Source organism: Pseudonaja textilis, chromosome 3 (assembly GCF_049901715.1).
Source record: "Pseudonaja textilis isolate UNSWEBS1 chromosome 3, rPseTex1.2, whole genome shotgun sequence".
Lineage (NCBI taxonomy): Eukaryota > Metazoa > Chordata > Lepidosauria > Squamata > Elapidae > Pseudonaja > Pseudonaja textilis.
The window spans coordinates 113012242-113032330 of NC_141992.1; the positions used below are offsets into that span (position 1 = coordinate 113012242).

A 20089-nucleotide genomic window follows, 5' to 3' on the forward strand; every position below is an offset into this window, starting at 1 on the left:
TGAAATTAATGTCAAGCTTTAATGTTTGTATTCAGCATTGAAAATTTATTATTATGAAGCTGTCCATCTATCAGCTGATCTTCATTCCTCATGCACAACTCATATAAATACTCACATGTGCATCCTTGGTGTATAAGCAGGTTGATATATGTTTTTCTCAGTATTTTTTCCTTTAATGGTGACTTCCTTAGTTAAGCATTCCAAACACACTTATAAAACATTAAATTAACGAAGATATGAAATTGGAAGGAAAAGCATGTTAAGCAACAATACATGCTACCAAGTCCTTTAGTTTTGATACAATTAAAAGAACAGAAACTATAAATCATAAACAAACAAGAAATGACAGAGGTGATTGTTTTCAGATTAATACATGGCTACTTCAGTGTGTTAAGAGTGTCAAGCCACTTTTCTGGTGAAATCTTTGCACAATTTTTCCAGGAGAAAAAATGGAGAGGCGAGTACATGTATAAACTGTAGGTCACACAAGTATGTCACACAAGTATGCCTTTAAGGACCTAAACCTGGTTTTAGCTAAAACCCCAGCAATAAATATATAGAAAGATATTGCAATGATACGTTTGCACTGTAAATCCAAGCAGGACACTACAGGAATTTGATACCATCTTGCTGTTAGTTATCTATCAACAGTAGATTCTTAAGCTGGATTCATTTTTCTATCAAGCAGGCTATTCCATTTTTTCTGTAGAACTCTGTCTTTACGTGATTAATGCGCACGTAGTCTCGGATTAGCCGTTCCACTGGTTTGTTTATATGCCGCCCATATTCAGAAGACGACAAGATGGCTATAGGCCTTTTCTTTTCCTGTAAGAATATTTTGAGATGTGATTGCCAACTATAAAAACACAAGAGATAAAGAGAATACTAGATAAGATGCTTGGTATGGTGCTGCTGGCAATGGTGGCGGATGTCCTACATCCAAATCAAAATGACATCTTCCAAATACATTCTGGTTTCCTGAAGTGAAAAGAAGTAAAAAATATCTCTCACAGCTTTACACTCTTCAGCTATATCCATTAAAAACAGCTCGAGTCCCCTGTAATCCTTTCCAAAAGAGAAATGCCATTGGGGTATAATTTCTTCCACCCTACAGGAACTTCTTTTTAAAATGCCTCATATTCTGTGTAGATTGTCTGATATGATCAAGTACTTTGATATTTGTGTTACTAAATACTTCCTCAAGGAAGGATTGCCATTTTTTTTCCTGCAAAATGCAACTATCATCTGACAGTAATGAGTATTTGTGTAGCACTTCAGAAGGTTTATTTACACAACTGATTTCTAGCATTCCATTAGCAATATTATTCTCCATAAATCTTATAGAAACTTGGTGGCAAGACATAATAGCTTCCCTATTTCAATTCCATATATTTCAGGGGTGGAGGGAAATGTTTGCTAAATTATGATCTATTTTAATGAATGAGCTCAACATCTTAATTCTGTTTGTATCATACTAATGGCTTGGGGGGAGACATCCCTTATACTTCAGTCTACTTTAAGTGCAAAATACTATGTTTGAAGCTGCATTTCAGCCCCAAAGCCGTGCATGTGCGCGTGCGCTCACAATCAGCGAACCCCTTGCCAACGAAGGTGCAGCTTACCTCTGGGAATACCTGCATCTATGATTCAGCCAATGGTCTTTCTGGTTGAAGAAGGCTGAATCTGAAGAAGGCTGAATATGAGTTGTGTCATATAACCCTAAGCAGGTTGTTTTGATACAGCCTAGAACACGGATGTCAAACTGGTGGTGTCACATGCTGTCACGTGATGTTTTTTTCCCTTTGTGGAGCTGGGGTGGGTGTGGCCTGCTTGTGACACATCTGGCCCACAGGCTGCCAGTTTGACACTCCTGTCCTAGGAGTTCTTAGCCTTAAGTAAATTTGCGTAAGATCCTAGCTTTAAACTAGTAATTACTACAGTACTCCATTGCATGCTTGTAGAATGCAGTAATTGACAGCAGCCAGAACTCGGACATTATCATGAGTGAACAGAAAGGAGGGTGAGTAGTGATTTTTGTCACCCTAAGACTTGACAATCACCTCGTCATTAATGTGAAGTCCTCTGCTTTTTGCGTGTTCTCTGTCGCACCGATGAAGCTTTGCATCATACCCGATGGGTCTTTTGAAAACGCAGTCATAAAGGGCAACAATTCCTGCCTTAAAAATTAAAAGGCCAGATCAGTAGAATGATGAAACAGGATCACCAGGATCACATCACAGTGATGGAATCCATTCCCTTGAGCATTCCGATATGCATAAACATTGGTATTACCATATACTGAATTTTCTTTGCTGAGCAGTAATGTGTATGTACTCATATCTTCTAAGTGCTGTTAATAAGTGACAGAACTTTTAACAAGGCTTTCTTTAAAAAAATACAGTGCTGAACATTTTTATAAAACACAGGATCTACAATAATTCCTATCTAGGAGACAGATACTAGTGACCTTCACTGAATTTACCATAGCCATTGAACATATTGAGCTCTTCCAATGTGATTAAAAGCCTTTAAACACTGCTTAGCTTCTAAAGAGAGAAAGAAGCTGTAGGGTTGTGCCAGTGTCAGCATGCCACATGGCTGAATATGACCCTTGGCTCCAAAGTTAATCTATATTCCTACTCAGTATAGCACAATACAAGACACTGCTCAAAAATGAGGTTACAAGCATACAGCTCTTTCTGGTTTGACCAACCATTATTCAAACAAGTGATCCAGAATGAGTGCCAAAGTAAAAGTAAGAGCCTTGGTGGTACAGTACAGAATGCAGTACTGCGGGGTATTTCTGCTGACTGCCAGCTGCCTGCAATTTGGCAGTTCAAATCTCACCAGGCTCAAGGTTGACTCAGCCTTCCATCCTTCCAAGGTGAGTAAAATGAAAACCCAAATTGTTGGGGGAAATATAACTCTGTAACACCATTTGAGAGGGCTGTAAAACACTAAAGCTGTCAGCCTTCAAGATTTCCTTCCTTTGCATCTTTCGGCTGTCATCAGTAATGGGGAGAGGAGGGGGAAAATAATTACGGGAAGTCAGCTGTATAAGTTGGGGGGGGGAGTTTCTTGCTTATGTTTTTCCTATGCTATGCGCAGCTGCAACTCTTTATCAAAATATGTCCAGGTCAATGGACAGAGGCCTCATCACCACCTGAAGATGCCCACATGACATTATATACAACTTTTTATTGGATTGACAGTTTGAACTGTTGTGGGTGGGAACGTTGCCATTACTTTGTATATGTGATTTACGCACTCATTTTCTCAGATTCAGAATTCTTTTGATGCTGCCACTTGATTTCCAGTAAAAGATATCTTTTCTCTAATTAATGGAGTCTTAAGTATTTCTTTTTTGGATTTTGAATGGAGCACCAGCTGACCAAAGCGGTGTAGAACTCTAAGTGCTATTGCTATTGTAAGTTCCATAGACTACATGTTTCAAAAATTGCATATAGTTAGTCCTTGACTTACAATTCATTTGGTGACCCTTCAAAGTTACAACGACACTGAAAAAAAATGACTTAGGATTGTTTTGCACATGGCCAATGCAACATCCCCATGGTCATGCAATCAAAATTCAGATGCTTGGCAACTGATTCATATTTATGATGGTTGTGGTGTCCCAAGTAGGGGTGGGATTCCACCGGTATAACAACTGGTTCGGTGATTGTGCGCTCCATGCACACACTCTGCATATAGAAAAAGCTCATGCTTACCTTCAACTACAGCCTCTGTGAAGTCCACAAGTCTTAAAGTGGCCAAGGTTGGAGACCCCCTGCTCTAAACAAAGGAAATAAAGCACCGGAAAGAGCAGGGGCGGGCAGGTGGGCCCACATGCTCGTGGTAGCGAACTGGTTCAGAGCCAGCTAATCATTGGAACAAAGGGTTTGCCTGAACTGGTCTGAACTGGTAGAATCGCATCCCTGGTCCCAGGGTCATATGATCACCTTTTGTGACCTTCTGACAAGCAAAATCAGTGTGGAAGCCAGTTTCACTTAACAACTTCAATTCATTTAGCAACCGTGACAAGAAAAAGTTGTAGAGTGGGGCAAAATCCACTTAAATGTTTCACTCAGCAACATAAACTTGGCCTCAACTGTGGTTGTAGGTTGAGGACTACCTGCATTGCAATTTGCTATCTGGGGATGAAAGATTGAGCGATGCTTCATTCCCAGAGCCTTTTAATAGGGGTTTCCATCATAACACCTGTCTTGGATGCTTTGACCCCTCCTCCCAATTATCGCACAAAATTTCTGGACATACCTTTCTCTCCTGGTAAAAATAACTAAGTTCAGGAGGGTCCTTGCGTCGAGGCGGGATGTAGCTGAAGGCTGACTGTGCCGAGAGTGGAAGCTGGTGTTTCCTTATTAGTGCCTTGTTGACACCTTCCAGTCCTTCCAACTCTTCCTCTTCCTCCGGTTCTTTCCCATTCTGGGCTTCTTGCATTCCCCTGTGAAGGCCAGTGTTTGGCTGAGTGGCAGGCTAGATTGCTTTGCATTCCCTACTAATTTCCCACCCAGCTCCAGCTGGTGTGTTTGCAGAGTTCTTTGGTTACTAAGAGACCATCTGAATAAACTATGATGTCAAATCACTTATAAGGGGGTTGGAAGTTTGAGAAAAGCTGTGGCTGGGCAAAACAAAGACCAGGCTGCTCTCACTCACTGCTATGTTAAATCTATTTCACAAGTGAAGTGTTAGCAGGGAATTTTTCTGAGAAATACAGGAATAGTAGACAGATACAAAGACGTGAGGCTATGATTCTGAATCAATTCATCACACAGTGTCTTCTGGATGACGATATATGTTTCTTGCAACATGAGACGCCTCTGTAAGCGCTATATAGATATCACCGAATCTAAGTGGAGGTGTTGATATCAAAGCTAAAGGGGGAAATAGTTACTTTTCAACTGGAAGACAGACAAAAGGTCCTTGAACAATGAGTTCAGAAGCATTTAATGTCAGGAGAGCGGTTACTGATACCTGCATGCAAACAGGGTAATAGGAGCCTCATCAAATGTGTCTCATTAGTAGCTGTTAATAAAAGCACTGACAAGAAAGAATCATGTAACCCGATATTTTGGTATTCTAGGACACGGCGCTACTTGATAATTTTTCATTTTAGATGACGCACCATACTATATAGACATAACTGCTGCAAAGATCAGAGTGAAAAGGTAACAACGTTGCCTGATGAAACCACAAAAGTGCAAGCCAAACAGGCTTTTATGATTGAGAAATACCATTATTCTGTCAGGTTTCTGCTTCCAACATCTAACAGTAAGAGCAGATTAAATTATGGCAAAATGGTAAATAGACTTCCTTACCCCGCATTAAGTTATTCAGCATTTAAAGCTGCCTTTTTTTTTACAGTGGATTTTGTAAATGTTGTACAATATTGAGCAGCCTTCTGAGAAAGCAAACTGATGTTTATCACTAAAGAACAGTGTCTGCAGCTTCCTTTAGGCAAACCCAAAATGATGACCTATGTACAATGACATCACATAGTAAATATTACCATTATATATTTGTGTCCTGCTATCTGAAACAAGGCCATAACTTCTGTATTTTACATGATGATACTTTTTATCATTTCACTTTGCTTATGATTAAATTTTTACCAGGAATTGAATGGTATCTTTTGTTTATATATTATAGTACACTATGTAGTATAATAAATTATTGTAGTGCATCGTCTTCCATGTTCTCCAATTCTTTTTAGATCTTTATAGCAATAATTTTGCATAAATAATACTTTCAGCATTTGCCTATCTAGGACAAATAAGCTATTATAAACTTGGCATTAATTCAGGCTTCCTCTTTGCAGGTTCAGCTTTTTCTTTTTATGATCACTAGCGGGATATTAGTGATGAGTAGGTAAACTGTTACAGTAATTGCTCTACTTTCTATATCCACAACAAAGTTAGGGAGAAGTTTCTGACTGCCTCTCATTTTTCATACTTTTAACGGCAACATTGCGTTAAGTAGCACTAAGGCACGGGTGTCAAACTCGCCATGTCACATAGATGTCACGTGACATATCACGACGTTTTTGCCTTCGCGGAACTTGGGTGGGCATGGCCTGCGTGTGACACATCCAGCCTACAGGCCGTCAGTTTGACACCCCTGCATTAAGGAGAATTCATACATACAAAACAGCTATAATATACAATAAAATATGAATTATTACTTTGCTAATATTTATCCTTGCTTCCATGGCCTTATCACCTTTGACTTTGAAGATATTTAAATCATAAACTTTGGGCAGAAGAGTTTGGGTTTTTGTTTTTGCCTTTGTACCAGAAAGCTCACTGATGACATGTTACAGGTGTAATAAACTCACAATTGCAAATAAAGTACATAGAAACCTTTAATGAATTTATATTACAAAAGACAAGGGCATCAAAACATTTTAACACATTTTATACAAAACTGGTCCTGCTTATCTATGAATTTCTCTGGGGAAACTATCAAGCCTGAAGCTCTATTTTATGTTGTTGGCTGTGAGACACAACTAGTGAACACACCCTAGTTGTAATGATGAAGGGATAGAATTAGATATTCAGAATTATATAATTCAGGATTAGAGGATGTTATATGGAGCTACCATATATTTTCATGATGTTTCATGCAGCTCTAATTTTATTGCCATAAAGTGCTTTTCTGTAAATTTTTTCCAATTATCGTCTTCATAGCCTCCTTCTGCATCAGGCCATTAATTTTTCCAACTCAGCTTATTTCCCTCGATTCTTTACCACTGAAAAGTCAAGAATACAAATCAAGCCGTCATTATCTCAGTGCACAGCACTCACTTTGGCCATTTCTGGAATCTGGCAACTACCGAGGTCTCTTGATGGAAAATGATGGGACGAGACTGTAGACACTACTACAGCAACATTTCTATACACCAGAAAAGTACACACATGTTGTTCATGGTGTGGGCTAGAGGAGATTTAAGAAAAAAGTGTGGGGTGCTTTATCTCTAAAAATATGAGATGTCTACCCTTGATATCTTTCATGATGCCACATTCCCTTGGGAAAGGGACTTAGTCATTTCAGTATGTACAAAGTAGGTCTGAAGCTCTCCTTTTCCTTTGACGTTAATGATACCTCGGCAGGTGCAAATATAGCCCAATGTTTGTAGGATGTTACTGGTTTCTTCCGTGACCTGCAAAAAATATTTAAATAAACACATTCAGACGTTTTTTAAAAAGCCTAGAAATCTTTTTCTTCTATGCCCTGAACTATTTGCTGTGAGTATAGATCAACAAATATAATTATGGGGAAGGTTTTCAGTATAACCTTGCCATCTTTAAAGATGAGAATCTCATTCAGAGTCTTTCCTGATTATCTTAACAGACAAGTACATGAAAAAATATATATTGGGACATATTAGCAATTAGTAATATTTAGAAATCCAATGAAATCATTGGGATTTCACTTGGCTAAACCTGGAACACCAATAAGTAGAACTCAGAATTTACTGCAGAATCATCTAGGATAGTGCTAATATTCTGTGGTGGATAAAAGTTTTTTATTGTATTAACTTTTTAAAAAATTAAAGCAAATTTGAAGTTAACAACTCCAATGAGACTAGTTGGGTTTCTTCTTGAAGATAGGAAGGATGAAGAGAGAAAAGGATGATCAGAAATGAAGACAGAACATGTAGAACATGTGCACAAAACTTTTTTGGTAACTGTTGCTATTTTTCTCCTTTATAAATTAACTTTTGAAATGCTACCTCTTCCAAATAGTTAATAATATAGAGAATCAGATTCTACATAAGATTTGTTGGCCATTAGCAAGAATAAAAAAATAACCTGTATTTTATCTAAAATGCCAGTACTATCCATCCTGCTGGCCACATTCACGGTGTTGCCCCAGATGTCATATTGTGGTTTCTGAGCTCCAATGACTCCAGCAATTACAGGCCCATGATTGATACCTGTAAAAAGAAATTTTAATTTATTTTGCCCTCTATTGTTATTTATTTATTTTAAAAAAATACAGCCACCCAACTTACTCTTAGGCAGCTTACAAAGATAAAAACCCAATATAAAAGCCACAAAAAAAGCAATTAATATTTTGCTTTCTAGTTAGAAACGTTTCCTTAGTTTCTTTCTTAATAAATCAAGACAAATACAAAGATGTAAATCAAAATAATTCAACTTGACTATTTTGCTCAGCAAGTTGTCAAAAACATTGGGGTACTTTTCTATCAAACTAAAAACTTGACTTTCTCAATAGGACTCAGCTTATATAATCATTGATAGTGTGTGATCCATATCCTAAAATTCAGACCTCCCTCCCTAAGATAAAAAGCACGGAGAAGGTATTTCTGAACTTAAGAAGCAAACGAGAGGGAGGGAAGGAGTGTCACCAATGTAGTGCATCTATGCCAATTGCTTTGCATTCAGCTATTGTTGCCCTCACATCCCCTTGGAGAAAAATAGCAAGCTGCTGAAGGACAAACTGCATAAAGGAAAATTTTGCTGGTGACAATATATCTTTCTTACAAGTCTATTTGTTCTTCTTTATCGCAGACATTGATTAATGTAATAGAGAACTAAACACAATAGTTGCTCAAGTTAAAAAAAAGAAACATAAAGCCACTGAAAAAAATGGGTCCCAAGCCAAGTGATATTCATAATTTAAAGTGTTATGTTACAGTCAAATAATAGACTGCTGGCAAGGAGAAATTACTTAGCTGTTAATTTTAGGTGAACTCTGCAAACAGTAATTAAAAAATCATGCATATTAAATTAATCTGTCACCCAGAAAAAGGCTTTTATTTATTCATTTCCTACCTTTATTATTTTGATAAATAACAAGGTAGTAGCCTATCTAATATTATATTCTCTTTCTAGTTTCCCCAAATCAAGGCCACAAATACACCTAATATTCCTGCTTTTTATTTTTTTCTCACAACAACCCTGTGAGATGAATTTGGTTGAGAGGGAGTGACTGGCAAAGACATCTAGCTGGTTTTCATGCCTGAGGTGGGGCTAGAACTCACAGTCGCTCGCTTTCTAGCCTAGTACCTTAACCACTACACCAAACTGGTTCTCTCAGGAAAAGCTTTATTAAGGAGTGGGATCAACTGCCATGAGTAAATCACAACACAGCACAATTGATCCCAGCTACGTTGGGATAGATTCTATTAGCAGATGGAAATTTCCTTGAATCTGTGCTCTGATGCAAATATGGTATCAAAACACAGTAGCATTAAAGGGCTGTAGACCTACATTCAGTAAGTATCTCCTTCAAATAACAAGCTGATTTAAGACTATATTCAGCTGGTTCCCTGACTCAACTTTAATATTGCTTCCATAACACTGTGTTCCTATGCCAGAAACTGACTATTCCTATTTACAGACCAAGGCCACCAGCAATTAAGGAAAATATCTACATATATTACAATGGCTCACAATCCATAACCTTCATCCAGGGCTATCAAAATTAGGAGGGCCAAATCCTATCAGCTAAATATTAATTTTAACCAATAGTTAGAGTATCTGTGTTCTAGTTGAATGCTTCATTTGGGACAATATAAGAATATGACAGTGTGAAAATCAAAGATTAAGTATTTAGGGGTTTTTCAAAGTAAAAACTACTTGAACAAATACCCTTACACTGGAAAAAGTTCTACCTGGAAAGATCCTAACATATATAGTACAAATATTGGATGAGTCCTAATATCTGGTCAAGAATTTTTAGAAACCTATCTCAAAACAGTTAGATGAAGGACCTGAAGTGACAGGGATCAGAGTAAACTGCAAAATATCTTGTAATTTCATTGACATTGCCACTTCTCTCATATCATGGAACACTGCTGACTGGAAATCTAAATTTAGGGACATACACTTCATTAGTTTTATAATAGAGTTTGGTTCTATGTTCTTAAGCAGACTTAGATTCTAGATGAGTTAATGTTTAGTTGAATGTCATTCAGTCAGACTCAAAATAACTTCAAGGCCTGGGAAGAGTAAGCCAAACAGGTACTGGGATACTTATTACACCTTTCCAGGTCTAAACCGTGTGCACTATGTTAGCTAGGACAGATGTGTTAGTCATAAGAAATAAGCACCGTAATCCACATTATATCAATACCACTTTTAATGGTCATATTAGCATTTAGTGGCAATTCATGGTTATAAAACTATGATTTTTAAGTTGCATGTACTTTTCTTAAAAGCAAAATTATAAATAAAATAATGCTATTGGGCAAGGAGAAGAACTGAATACAGTGACTTTCTATTCAGTGGCACTTAATAGAATACAATGAAGATACATTTGATGCAGCTTATATCAATACTTTCCCAGAGGATCCTAGGAAAAAGAGGTGTAAAATGGTTTCACCTTCTTTACTTTTGAAATGTAATATTCAGCTATTGGCTTGACCCATTCCTGTCTTTGAATAGGATACATAGTATTCAGGAAAAGAAATAGAAATCACTGGATATCCCGTTGGATATAAACAAATCTGGGAATGTTTTTCTGGGTTATCATGAGTTATATTCAACTCATGGATGGAAAGGGTGAAGAAAATATTGTACATGAGGACAAAATACGATTCATTGCCAAGGTTTTGACACTAGGGGATGCTGTAAGCTAAGATGATTGTAATCTACAAACCTAATAGAATAACCTAATACTGAGTGAGAATATGAAAAGCATAATTTGTTAAATTAAATACTTTTTATATTTACATAAACACAAACATACACACACACTCCTGATGCCTTTTAACTTCACATTGTATTCAAAAACATCTAGCGTTTTTCAAAGGATGCTGAATATTGGAATGACCTTCAATCAGCCAGAAATGTAATGTATTTTCTTTTGATTCCACAAACTCTGAATATTTTAGAAAAAGAAAATATTTTATTTATTTATTTATGGACTGACTTTTAATAAAAAAAAGTATAATGAAAAGGGTACTTTTATTTTTAGTTATGTTTTATGGATCATTTTACGTTTGTTGTAACACTTAGATTCATTATATGAATTAGCCATGGAATTTCTGACAATAAATAAATAAAATAAAATAAAGTAGGCCAGTATAACTCACATGTTCAGATTTAAAAAGGCTAAAGATTTCTTAATTTTAAAAAAGGTGAAAGAAGCACAGCGGAAATGCAATCTCCCTAAAATGTCTTTCTTTTCCTTACTTAGACATTGATGGACTTACGCTAGCTACTGCATTCTTATTACATTATTTAAATATACATTCCCCTAAAATGTATATAAGGTTATCTTTCTTCTCACAGTCCTTTTTTTTCTTGCTGGCATATAATCACAATCTAACCTCGAGAAAATGGTAACATTTCTTCTCTACTTATAGAAAATCTGCTTCATATTCTTACCATGGACTGAATTCATGTTAAGCTTCTGGGTTTTGTTTTGTTTTTTTGTTCATTGTCTTGCAAAATTTTGTGCTATGCTATGACTTTATCCTTTTATCTTTAACAACTGGGAAGGTGGGACCTTTTTGTCCTTTTTTATAGACATGTGAGTTATTGAAATAACTAAAAAAACCCATGAATTTGCAATACAGAATGAAACATTAGAAGTTGCTGCTATGGTTTAAGGATTGGGTTAAATTAGAAAATAGAAGGTTATTAGTATTAGAAGGTTTTGATCTCCAACTTGGCTGGCACGCCTTCATGTGGGATGGAAAATCTAAACAACATTCATATTTCCAAAGGCACCATGTAAGAAATGTGTTGTTCAATATTTGGGGAAAGATTAAAAAAACCCACTACCCAAAGGTTCCACTGTGGCTATCTACATTGGAAGCAGTCACATATCCAAATCTATTGGATTATGAAAATATTGTCAGGTATAAAGATTTACTATATGATACTAGAGAGCTTAAAAATAGGAACCAAATACAAATTCAAGGAAAGGAGATAGCATTGGTGGCCCTTTGCACAAATACAAACCCATTATAAAAAAGATAGAGAACAATTTGGCTTTAATATGACCCCACAAGAATTAGATAAAATATGGCTAGGAGAGGAAAAGAAAACAATTAGTAAAACATATCTTTTGGATTACAAATTAAAAGAAGAAATAGTCACAGAATCTATGATAATTTGGGCTAAAAATGTGGGTCACTGAATTAGATAAGTGGGAACACATCTGGCAAACAAATTACAAATTAACTATGTGAGTCTCCTATAAAGAAAACTTATACAAAATGGTTCATCGCTGGCACCTACCTCCTGCGAGACAGGCTAAGATGTTCCCCAAGCTACCACCCAACTGTTGGAAATGTCACTACGCACAAGAAACATATTTTCACATGTGGTGGACTTGCCCATGTGCTCAGAAGTTTTGGAGGAATATTAGAAATTGAATTTTAAATATAACAAAACAAAATTTAAAACTTGAACCCGAAGCTTTTCTGCTAAGTATGATAGATTTAAACATGGAGAAAAAATATCAATATTTAATTTTGCACATTATAACTGCGGCCAGAATAACCTACGCACAAAACTGGAAACTGTCTTTCATTCCTTCAGAGGATATGATAATTAAAAAAAATACATGAATGTGCTGAGATGGATAGCCTAACCAAATTGTTAAAAAATAAACAAGATAGTGACTATTATGAAATATGGAAAATTTGGTATGATTGGTTAAAGAAAAGGTAATATTTGATATTTGGATAAGTTATGGAAATGACAGGAGACGTGGATTTAATTATAAACTATATAGAGAAATTAAAACATTAAAAGAACGAAGGAGTTATTGTAACAAGGCAGATCACGTCAATGATAAAGATAAAAATAAATAAATTTAACCATTGCTCAATATACGCTGTAAAATGTATATATGTATGTGTGTGTGTGTGTGTGTGTGTGTGTGTGTATCACTCTGAGAAGCACAGAGCCGGAGACAGAAGCCTGAAGATGATGAATGAGACTTCATCGAAACGTTGCCTAGATACTTCGAATCTTACACGGGAGAAAACCCAAACAACCAAAGATCCATATATGGCTCTGTCTCCGGCTCTGTGCTATATATAGCATATATATATATATATGGCATTCAGCTTTGTTCGGGTATTTTCCCACGTCATTGTAGTTGTGCTTTTAAAGTTGTAGCGACGTTTTAGCAGAATCTCATCTGCCATCATCAGGCTTCTGTATAGTGTTCGTCTGTGAGTCAGGCTTTTATAGTGGTTTCAGATTTAAATTTGGGGCAGCCTATTGCTGTGCCAGAATGGTTTTTTCTTCACCCTGATTGGTTGGGAGTCTTGGTCTGTGTTTATTGGTCTTGGAGTTTGCTGTGTTCTGCTTGATTGGTGTTTCTAATATCTCCTGTCTGTTTTTTGGCTCTTTTTGTCTCTTGATTGGCTGGCAGCATTGTGTTACTTTATTGGAGGCCTTTAGTACAGCTTGACTCCGGGTAAATGGACGGCTATCATTAGTTAGGAAGCTAGGTTTCATCTGGGTGCCTGGTTGGGGTGTGTTTGAGCTGGAGGTATCAGGGGGGATCTGTCTGTGGCCAGGTGTTTGCCTGGCTTGTGGTGTGGAGATTTTTTTGTTTGTGAGTGCAGGCTTCCAAATGATTGACAGTCTGGTGGAATCATCTCTTCTATTCATGCTTTCTAGTCTCTTTTCAATCTCTATGGCTTCTCTGATGATTCTGTGGCTGGGGTTTTCTATAGTGGCTAGGGTTTTGGTGCCATTGAAGTTGATGCTAAGTACCCACGAAAACTTAAGAAAACAAATATCAAACCTCTACGGGGAGGAAATAAACAGCCAGATCAAAACCTACGAGAAACTGGAAATTAAAAGAGCAAGAATACTATGTGACCTCCAATTCCCACGCAGCTGTAGAGACAGCAATACCACGCCAACCTGCTTCAAATTAACATTTCATCAAAGCACAGCAGCCACTAAACGTATCCTGAAAGAACTGAAATGGCTCTACTAAGGAACGAGCTCCATAGCAAGAGATTCCAATTAGATCAGTTAAACAAAGACTTGCTAGCACTACACCTGGAATTGAGCAGCAAAATCTACCCTCTACTTTGGGACAAGATTAAACAACTTACAACTTGGAGAGCTGAATCTGAAAGCACTTACAAAACTGATAAACTCTTGAAAAAATTAAAGAAATTAGAACAGGACAAGAAAACCCCCAACAACTCACAACAACACCTGAAGCAATTAGTATACAACGTTTCCAACAGAGAACTCACCAAAACAGAAACAGATGTCCTAACCAAAGGATTCAATTATGCTATAGCACCCCAAAAAATCCCCACAGAATCCATCATATGTGCAGTAGAATCCAGCCTAACCAAATTAAATACAGATGAAGCTGATAAAATAAGACACCAAGTTACCAACATCCTCTGCACGAGCAAACCACCCAAAAGCAACTTGCAGAAAGAAGAAATTAAAGCGCTACAAATCCTGAAAAGAGATAACAGCATAATCATACTCCCAGCAGACAAAGGGAATGCCACAGTAGTAATGGATAGAAAAGACTATGAAACAAAATTGACAGACCTACTCCAAGACTCCACATACAAACCCATAAACACAGACCCAACCACATACCTGGGAAAATTAACCAAGAAGAAAATTATAACCAGCCACATGAGCAAAGAGATCCAACAGACAATCACCCCAAGAGAAAAATCTTCCAGATGCCCCAAACTATACGGCCTCCCAAAAATACACAAAGAAGGCATACCTCTCAGACCCATAGTCAGCTCCAGAGGAGCACCACTACAAAACCTAGCCAAAACAGCTACAGCCCCATGCTGAAACAGCAGCTTCACATGTACAAAACTCGTACCACTTCTTGGAAAAGATCAAAGATCTACATGTGGAGCAAGAAGATCTGCTTGTAACTTTTGACGTGGTTTCACTATTCACTCAAGTCCTGATAAAAAAGACTCTTGAAATCATCAAAAATAAATACCAACCAGCTAAACACCTCATGGAACTAACAGAACACTGCTTAAGCAACACATATTTCATATACAAAGGACAAAGATACAAACAAATTGAACGAGCCCCTATGGGATCACCACTGTCACCCGTCATTGCAAACCTGTTCATGGAAGAATTCGAATCCAGAGCCCTGGCCAATGCCATCCACAAACCCAAACTATGGTTAAGATACATAGATGACACATTTGTGATTTGGCCCCATGGAAAAGAAAACCTAAACAATTTCCTAACGCACCTAAACAGCACACACCCCAAAATCAAGTTCACCATGGAAACAGAAACAAACAAACAACTACCATTCCTAGATGTACTAATCTACAAAAAAACAGATGGCACACTAGGACACAACGTATACCAGAAGAAAAGACACACTAACTGCTACCTCAACGCCCAATCCCACCACCATCCAGCACAGATAAACTCCGTGGCTAAAACACTAATTACTAGAACCAAATGCCTGGCAGACAAGACACGCATTAAGACTGAACTATGCACCCTGACTAAAGTACTGACAGCCAACGGCTTCCACAAAAGCAAAATCACCGGCTTGATCCACAAAAACACACTGAGACATAATAGAGACCCAGAAGATGAACAGACCTATGGAACAGCTGTCCTGCCCTACATAAAAGGTACTACAGACAAAATTAGTAAGATACTGCACAGACATCACATCAAGACTGCCTTCAAAACAGACAGAAAAATAGCAGCCATCCTTAGAAACCCCCAAAGATAAAATTGACCTGGAAAACCAAGGCATATACGAAGTCCCCTGTGCATCATGCCTGGCCACATACATTGGACAGACCAATAGAAGAATAAGTACCCGCCTGGATGAACACAAAAATGCAGTCAAAAAGCTGGAACACACTTCCTCACTAGTCCAACACATGGAAGCCACAGGTCATAGCATCAACTTCAATGGCACCAAAACCCTAGCCACTATAGAAAACCCCAGCCACAGAATCATCAGAGAAGCCATAGAGATTGAAAAAAGACCAGAAAGCATGAATAGAAGAGATGATTCCACCAGACTGTCAATCATTTGGAAGCCTGCACTCACAAACAGAAAAATCTCCACACCACAAGCCAGGCAAACACCTGGCCACAGACAGATCCCCCCTGATACCTCCAGCTCAAACACACCCCAACCAGGCACCCAGATGAAACCTAGCTTCCTAACTAATGATAGCTGTCCATTTACCCGGAGCCAAGCTGCACTAAAGGCCTCCAATAAAGTAACGCAATGCTGCCAGCCAATCAAGAGACAAAAAGAGCCAAAAAACAGACAGGAGATATTAGAAACACCAATCAAGCAGAACACAGCAAACTCCAAGACCAATAAACACAGACCAAGACTCCCAACCAATCAGGGTGAAGAAAAAACCATTCTGGCACAGCAATAGGCTGCCCCAAATTTAAATCTGAAACCACTATAAAAGCCTGACTCACAGACGAACACTATACAGAAGTCTGATGATGGCAGATGAGATTCTGCCGAAACATTGCTACAACTTTAAAAGCACAACTACAATGACGTGGGAAAATACCCGAACAAAGCTGAATGCCATACATGTAAGTACCCATGAAAACTTAAGAAAACACACACACACACACACACACACACACACACACACACACATATATATATATATATATATATATATATATGGATCTTTGGTTGTTCGGGTTTTCTCCCGCGTAAGATTCAAAGTATCTAGGCAACGTTTCGATGAAGTCTCATTCATCATCTTCAGGCTTCTGTCTCCGGCTCTGTGCTTTTCAGAGTAATGTGAGATTGCAGCTGCTTCCTCCTTTTAACTGCCAGTGGGGTGGGACTTGATTGGGTGGGGGCTTGGCTGTGTTCTGATTGGGTGGGGTGTGTTCTCATTGGTAGGGGTTTGGTTGTGTTCTGATTGGTTGGGGGTTAGCCGTGTTCTGATTGGTTGGAGGCGTGTTCTGTTCAGGTGGGGGCTTGGCTGTGCTCCGGTTAGTCTTAGTTGCTGGGGATTTGAGCTGGTGAGTTGTGATCTTGCTGTTTGGCTTCTAGTTCGTGGTCCTGTTGCATCTTCATAGTGGGTGTCGGTTTGCTTCATGTATGGCTCGGAGGGGTTTGAAGTGGGTAGTGATGCAGCTGTAGTGCAGCTTATGGTCCATGGTCGTGTCTCATCTTCTGAGTGGGTGAGAGTCTGTTTTCTACATGGAAGTGTGGTGGTGGCATCTTGTGTGGCTCTCATGGGTGTGGGTCTGGACAACCAAACAACCAAAGATCCACATATAAATACCAGCGAGAACCTCAGAAAACAAATATATATATATATATATATATATATATATATATATATATATATATATATATATATATATATATATATATATATATATATCTGTTTTAAATGTATGTCAAACAAATGTTTTTTTCTAGAATAAATTTTTTTTAAAAAAAGTTGCTGCTATGAGACAACATGTAATACTCTTTCTTCACTTACCTACTCGAAGTTTGAAATCATTAAAGGAATGCTTGTTTATTACATCCAGTTTTGCTCCAAGGGCAAATGCAAACTCTACCATAGTCCCAATATGCATATATTGTCGGTCAGGTTCCTGAATGCAAACACAGACTACAGTAAGGCAAGTACAATCATCAAAACATGCCACAAACTTGTTTTCTATGCATATCCATATGAAAACATTCCAGGAAGAAATGCTTCAATTTTAGGGCTACTTGAACATTCATTAATATATATATATATATCAATAATTAATATAGAGGGAATTCCTAGAAAATGTGCAAAAATTAAACTGTACATTATTTATTGCAGTATTTGAGAAAACACAAAACCATTTGTGGTTATGTTTGCTGCAACCTATGGAATATCAACGTGCATGAGATTAGAGATAAAACTAGTATTCTTCAAATCCTGAACAAACGACTTTCTTCCTGCAGATAAGAAATTTCCCAGGACTGTATTTAGATATTTCTGAGTTCCTGTTACGAGACCATCTGCCAGTTTCCAATAGGTAAGACCTTTTCCAATTTCCTTGCATAAACATTTACCGCTTACTGATCTCAACACTCATCATTCCACTCTCTGTCAGTGGTCTGCTGCATGAAGTAGCACAGGGAGAATGTACATTAAAGAGGTTAGTGCTTGTTATTAAGGCTAACACAATGGGACTCTCAGTTTGGGGCCTAAGCTGTGAAATATTAGAATCTGCCCTCTACTGCAAAATGCAAATTAAAATGAAGGAAACAAGCCCTTGGGTTCCTGTATCTGTTTTACTGAGAAGAGTCCAGCTGTCTTTTGGACTATGGCTCATCTTGAATGCACACCAGGGCGTGGGTCCATTTTATGAGCTGCAGTGATAAAATAGCAAAGTAAGATTGGACTATTTCTGTGTGTTTTGAAGACGCAGCAAAGTTAATGTATCCTACTTGCAAAAGAAATAAAAATCAAAGTCCCTCTGAATTTCATTGGAAAGGCAGAGGGGGAAGAGAAATAAAACTTGATTTGTACAATTTCAAATTAAATATAGATAGTGAAATGTCAGATACTATAAATATTTTCAGCTTGATGTTTTGAAGTCTCTCAGAAGGATACTCTATTTATTGTACTGACAATGACAGTAATATTTCCATTAAACTGGCAAATTGATGTTTTGGGAGGAGCATTTTAGGTGTCAACATTTTGTTTTGTATTTCATATATGACAACAATAATTCTATAACTGGTCAAACAATAAATATTGAAGACGGATGTCTATTTGAAGGAAAGGGTGAATCATGTAGCACAATATGGATCCATTTTTGCATTTAACCCCATAATTGTAAATGTAGAAGTAGAGAGTTGCAGAGAAGGAACTTAAAAGCTGGGAAGCAACTGACATTTTCTTTATACCGATTCTCCCCACAAATGCTGCTTGTTGTTGGGCTTCAGATGGAGCCGCTCTGATGGGAAAGAAAAATTTGACACACTTTCTCTGATTCTAACACATCCTTTCATTCTTGGTGAATAGAGGCTTTTTACTACATTTGCCAAGATGACAGTTCCATGCTGTGACCTTAATTCAAGAGCTGCACGGAGCACACAAATTACTTTGAGTTTACAGTGGGACTTTTTCAGATTTATTTTTCAATCTGAAACGACTGAAAATACACCTCTTAATACTCCAAATAAGCGTGGAGCATTATTCAGAGGAACTTCATTAGGATCAGGATGACTACATTTCTGCAGCATATCCCAAACTCTGTCTTTTGGATCTCTTCAATGTGTATATAATATTGATGTATACCGGACTGTGTTCTTGACTGGGCATTGCACTTAGTCCTGTGGCGGCCATATATGTGCTTCCAATTGTCTTGATTTTTTCAACTCCACTAAACTTGGGCTTAGATAAAAGCTGTGGAGAAACAGAAGTCTGATCACAAAACAATCACATACTAGCTTGTTAACACATGTCACTAGATACTTGTTTAGATACTAGATATTATATTTGTCACTAGATAGTTCTTTAAAGGAAGCCCAAAGAGCCCAAGTCTGGAAGAACTATCCCCATTTTTTAAGGGTAGTCTACATAGAACAGTAGTAATCTCTTTAAACATATCTGCTCATAATATAGAAACCAGATGTTATGGCACAATGCATATGCAGGTGACATGAAGTAAGCTTTCCCCAACGTGTCTCCATATTCCAATATCTTTATCTCAGGTCAGCTGACTGGATGAGCTGACTGTGTTGAAGGAAACAACTTAGTTGTACCAGTCCATAGCCCTGAGTGCAGACTGGATGGTATACGTCCAAAGGAAAATCTGCTGATGTTGCTAAACTCTTCATCTTTTGGAACTAAGCTTGTGAGTCTGTCAACCAAAACTTTTTGTAAGAAGCGGGGTTTGGTTTACTGGGCCTGAGATTTAATACCCATTGTAACTCATGCTTAGGTTTCCATTTCTATTTCATCTTTTCTCTGCTGTTATCATGGCAGCATATATGGAAATTTCTTCTCTGCTCATTTTATTCCATATAAAAAAATATATATAAAATAGAGTGGGCTGGGACAGAATGACTGAGCCTAGTCAACTGGCGAATTCCTTTACTGAATGAC

The 20089-nt window shown here is 37.7% G+C and overlaps 3 protein-coding genes and 1 long non-coding RNA gene across 6 annotated transcripts in view; 1 reads left to right on the plus strand and 3 right to left on the minus strand.

The window, feature by feature from the left end:
- The window catches only part of MTRR (5-methyltetrahydrofolate-homocysteine methyltransferase reductase), a 58651-nt gene extending 57007 nt beyond the window's left edge, over positions 1-1644 (minus strand). The window contains exon 1 of the mRNA XM_087930668.1: positions 1623-1644. The gene's annotated coding sequence lies outside the window, so the exon portion shown is untranslated. The remainder of the gene's footprint in view (positions 1-1622) is intronic.
- CFAP90 (cilia and flagella associated protein 90) lies at positions 1-4545 on the minus strand. The gene is made up of 3 exons (XM_026700997.2): positions 4276-4545; positions 2061-2177; positions 1-825 (listed from the first exon to the last, which is right to left on the minus strand). The coding sequence occupies exons 1-3, from the start codon at positions 4456-4458 to the stop codon at positions 670-672; spliced, it is 456 nt and encodes a 151-aa protein (XP_026556782.2). The 5' UTR covers positions 4459-4545; the 3' UTR covers positions 1-669.
- The window catches only part of LOC148126292 (uncharacterized), a 27506-nt gene continuing 9356 nt past the window's right edge, over positions 1940-20089 (plus strand). Inside the window, exons 1-2 of the long non-coding RNA XR_015743070.1 lie at positions 1940-2020; positions 17935-18008. This is a non-coding gene — a long non-coding RNA (uncharacterized LOC148126292). The remainder of the gene's footprint in view (positions 2021-17934; positions 18009-20089) is intronic.
- ADCY2 (adenylate cyclase 2) overlaps positions 6362-20089 on the minus strand; it is a 155569-nt gene continuing 141841 nt past the window's right edge. For all 3 annotated transcript variants that reach the window (XM_087930653.1, XM_087930655.1, XM_026700998.2), the window contains 4 exons: positions 19280-19387; positions 17477-17591; positions 7830-7954; positions 6362-7177 (listed from right to left, as the gene is read on the minus strand). In XM_087930653.1, coding sequence (XP_087786779.1) covers positions 7025-7177; positions 7830-7954; positions 17477-17591; positions 19280-19387 — 501 coding nt within the window. In that variant the 3' untranslated portion in view covers positions 6362-7024. The remainder of the gene's footprint in view (positions 7178-7829; positions 7955-17476; positions 17592-19279; positions 19388-20089) is intronic.

Coding starts and splice junctions, on each gene's coding strand:
- CFAP90 (XM_026700997.2), bottom strand. CDS start 4,458: ATGCAAGAAGCCCAGAATGGGAAAGAACCGGAGGAAGAGGAAGAGTTG. Junction 2,178..4,275: donor ATTTTTACCAGGAGAGAAAG/GTATGTCCAGAA, acceptor TTAATTTTTAAG/GCAGGAATTGTTGCCCTTTA. Junction 826..2,060: donor GACTTCACATTAATGACGAG/GTGATTGTCAAG, acceptor ATATTCTTACAG/GAAAAGAAAAGGCCTATAGC.